Source organism: Nematolebias whitei, chromosome 1, assembly GCF_014905685.2.
Source record: "Nematolebias whitei isolate Nwh7 chromosome 1, NemWhi1, whole genome shotgun sequence".
In the NCBI taxonomy this organism is placed as follows: domain Eukaryota; kingdom Metazoa; phylum Chordata; class Actinopteri; order Cyprinodontiformes; family Rivulidae; genus Nematolebias; species Nematolebias whitei.
In genome coordinates this window covers 21,899,311-21,901,291 of record NC_056498.1, presented here as the reverse complement: position 1 = coordinate 21,901,291, position 1,981 = coordinate 21,899,311, and the positions used below count along the sequence as shown (strand labels likewise).

The 1,981-nt window shown below is 46.0% G+C and overlaps 1 protein-coding gene across 2 annotated transcripts in view; it reads right to left on the bottom strand.

Moving 5' to 3' along the window:
- Positions 1-1,981, bottom strand: part of mfap3l (microfibril associated protein 3 like) — a 12,220-nt gene that overhangs the window by 7,873 nt on the left and 2,366 nt on the right. For both annotated transcript variants that reach the window (XR_005187074.1, XM_037683058.1), the window contains exon 2: positions 203-612. Coding sequence is in view for 1 of the 2 variants with exons in the window: in XM_037683058.1 (XP_037538986.1) it covers positions 203-542 (340 nt within the window). In the remaining variant the exon portion in view is untranslated. The remainder of the gene's footprint in view (positions 1-202; positions 613-1,981) is intronic.

The following is a 1,981-nucleotide window of genomic DNA, read 5'->3' as shown; positions in this document are numbered from 1 at the left end:
TTATTTAATAAACATGAGGGGGTCCCTGAACTCAAAAAGTTTGAGAGCCCCTGGTTTAAAGCGTGCACTGATTGTGAATGTGCCCCGGCTCTCTCTACTCAGTCACTGAGTAAATAAAAGTCCAGAGTGTTTTCAGTAGCTGGTGCTAACGAAGCTACAAGTTTTAATAAGTAACATCTGATGAGAGAAAAGAGCTCCTCACCGCTTGTCTGCGTGTCCAGGCGGTCTCCGTGCGAGTTGAACCATTGAATGCTGGGAACAGGGTTTCCAGTGACGTTACAATCAATCAGTGCGCAGCTCCCCTCCCGGGCGATTATCTGGCTCACCTCTGTGAACACAACTGGGACAAACCCGTCCTGCGTGGCGTTGCTACTTTCTGTATCGTTTCCCACCGTGTCCAGCGATAAGGCCCCGGCGGAGTGAGAGGCGATGAGAGCGACCAGGACGAGGAAAACGGATCCACCAGTCCAGTGCATGTTCACGAACTGCTGACGCGTCGCCCAAAGGAGAAGAGACCGTGTCGTTCCTCTCGGGCGCTCCATTCTGCATACTGGCTATCTCTTGGTAGTGGAAGGCAATTTGGTAGTCAGCTGTGTGTGTGGAAGCACCTCACTGCAACAACAAGGTGAACAAAGACAGAGCAGCATGAAACAACATGTCCGAATTAAACTTAAAAGTTCAGATCCTCTGACGCGGGGCTCTCTGAACGGTCCACGAGCTAACAGCTAATATGGCCACGACCAAAATGGACCGCTGCTCTTAAAACGACTCCGATCTCAAAAATGTCGCAGCGGTTCATGCAAACACTGTTTTATACACCTTTAGATCTTTGGAAATACTTCCAAGCACTACAGCAGCTAGCTGTGGCACATCTGGTGCAGCCTGTGGGGGGACGTCTGACAGGAAAATCACATTTCTGACAGGATACTGGTGCAATGCAGTACTGATGGTAAACATTTATTAAACGGTGTTTGCATGAACAGCTGTGACTAAAGGTGGGAGGTAAAATCAGATGCATTGCACCAAAGACATGGAGTATTTTATTTGAATTTCCAAAATCAAAAATAGATGTTGTAAAGCAGAGTAGCTGCTGTGCGGTGTCGTTTTACTCGTGGTTACCATAACTCTTCTGAAACATGTTGCAGTAAAGCTGTGGGGTTTCACAAGTTTTTCATCTTTTCTTCGCCGAACCCTGAAGAATTTGTGTGTGAAACACAGATGAAGTTATCACAACATTTTTTTTTTCATTTACCCTTTATTCATCCAGGTAGTCTCATTGAGCCATGAGAACTCATTTTCAAGAGAGACCTGTTTAGGGAGCAGATGGTGGGGGTTAAGGGCCTTGCTCAGGGGCCCAGAGTGGGGTGAATGAGGGTGGAGGGAGATGTGGGTGTTTCACCTTTTCCACCCACATTTTGAGGTTGACGGTACCGAGAGTTGAACATGCGACTTTCTGATCACAGGCCGATCTTCTAACCTCTGTGCCACCACTCCCCCATGATCAAACATGACCCTTTAATAAGGACATTGGTACATTTGACAGGTGTGATAAACATGATAATAATAATAATAATAATGTCATCACAATGTCAGCACTGTATGTTTCCATACAATGGCGAAATTAGTCTCTGCATTTAACCCATCCACCACCAGGTGGTGCAGTGGGCAGCTATTGAAAGCGCCCGGGGGACATTTTGGGGATGAGGCGTGCTGCCCAGAGACGCCACGTGATGTGCAGTGATTGGGGATCGAACCTGGGACTTTCGGGTCCCAAGCCGGCTGCCCTGCCTCTACACCATCTCGGCCCCCATGCTAACCTTGTTAGCTTTTCTATGGTGTTTCCAATGTTAAATGAGCATATGCCGACTGTTAGCTGGTGATTAAAAGGGTATTCTGATACTTGATATTAAAGAGTGCACAATAACTAATAACTAATTAAGTTATATATATATACATATATATATATATATATATATATATA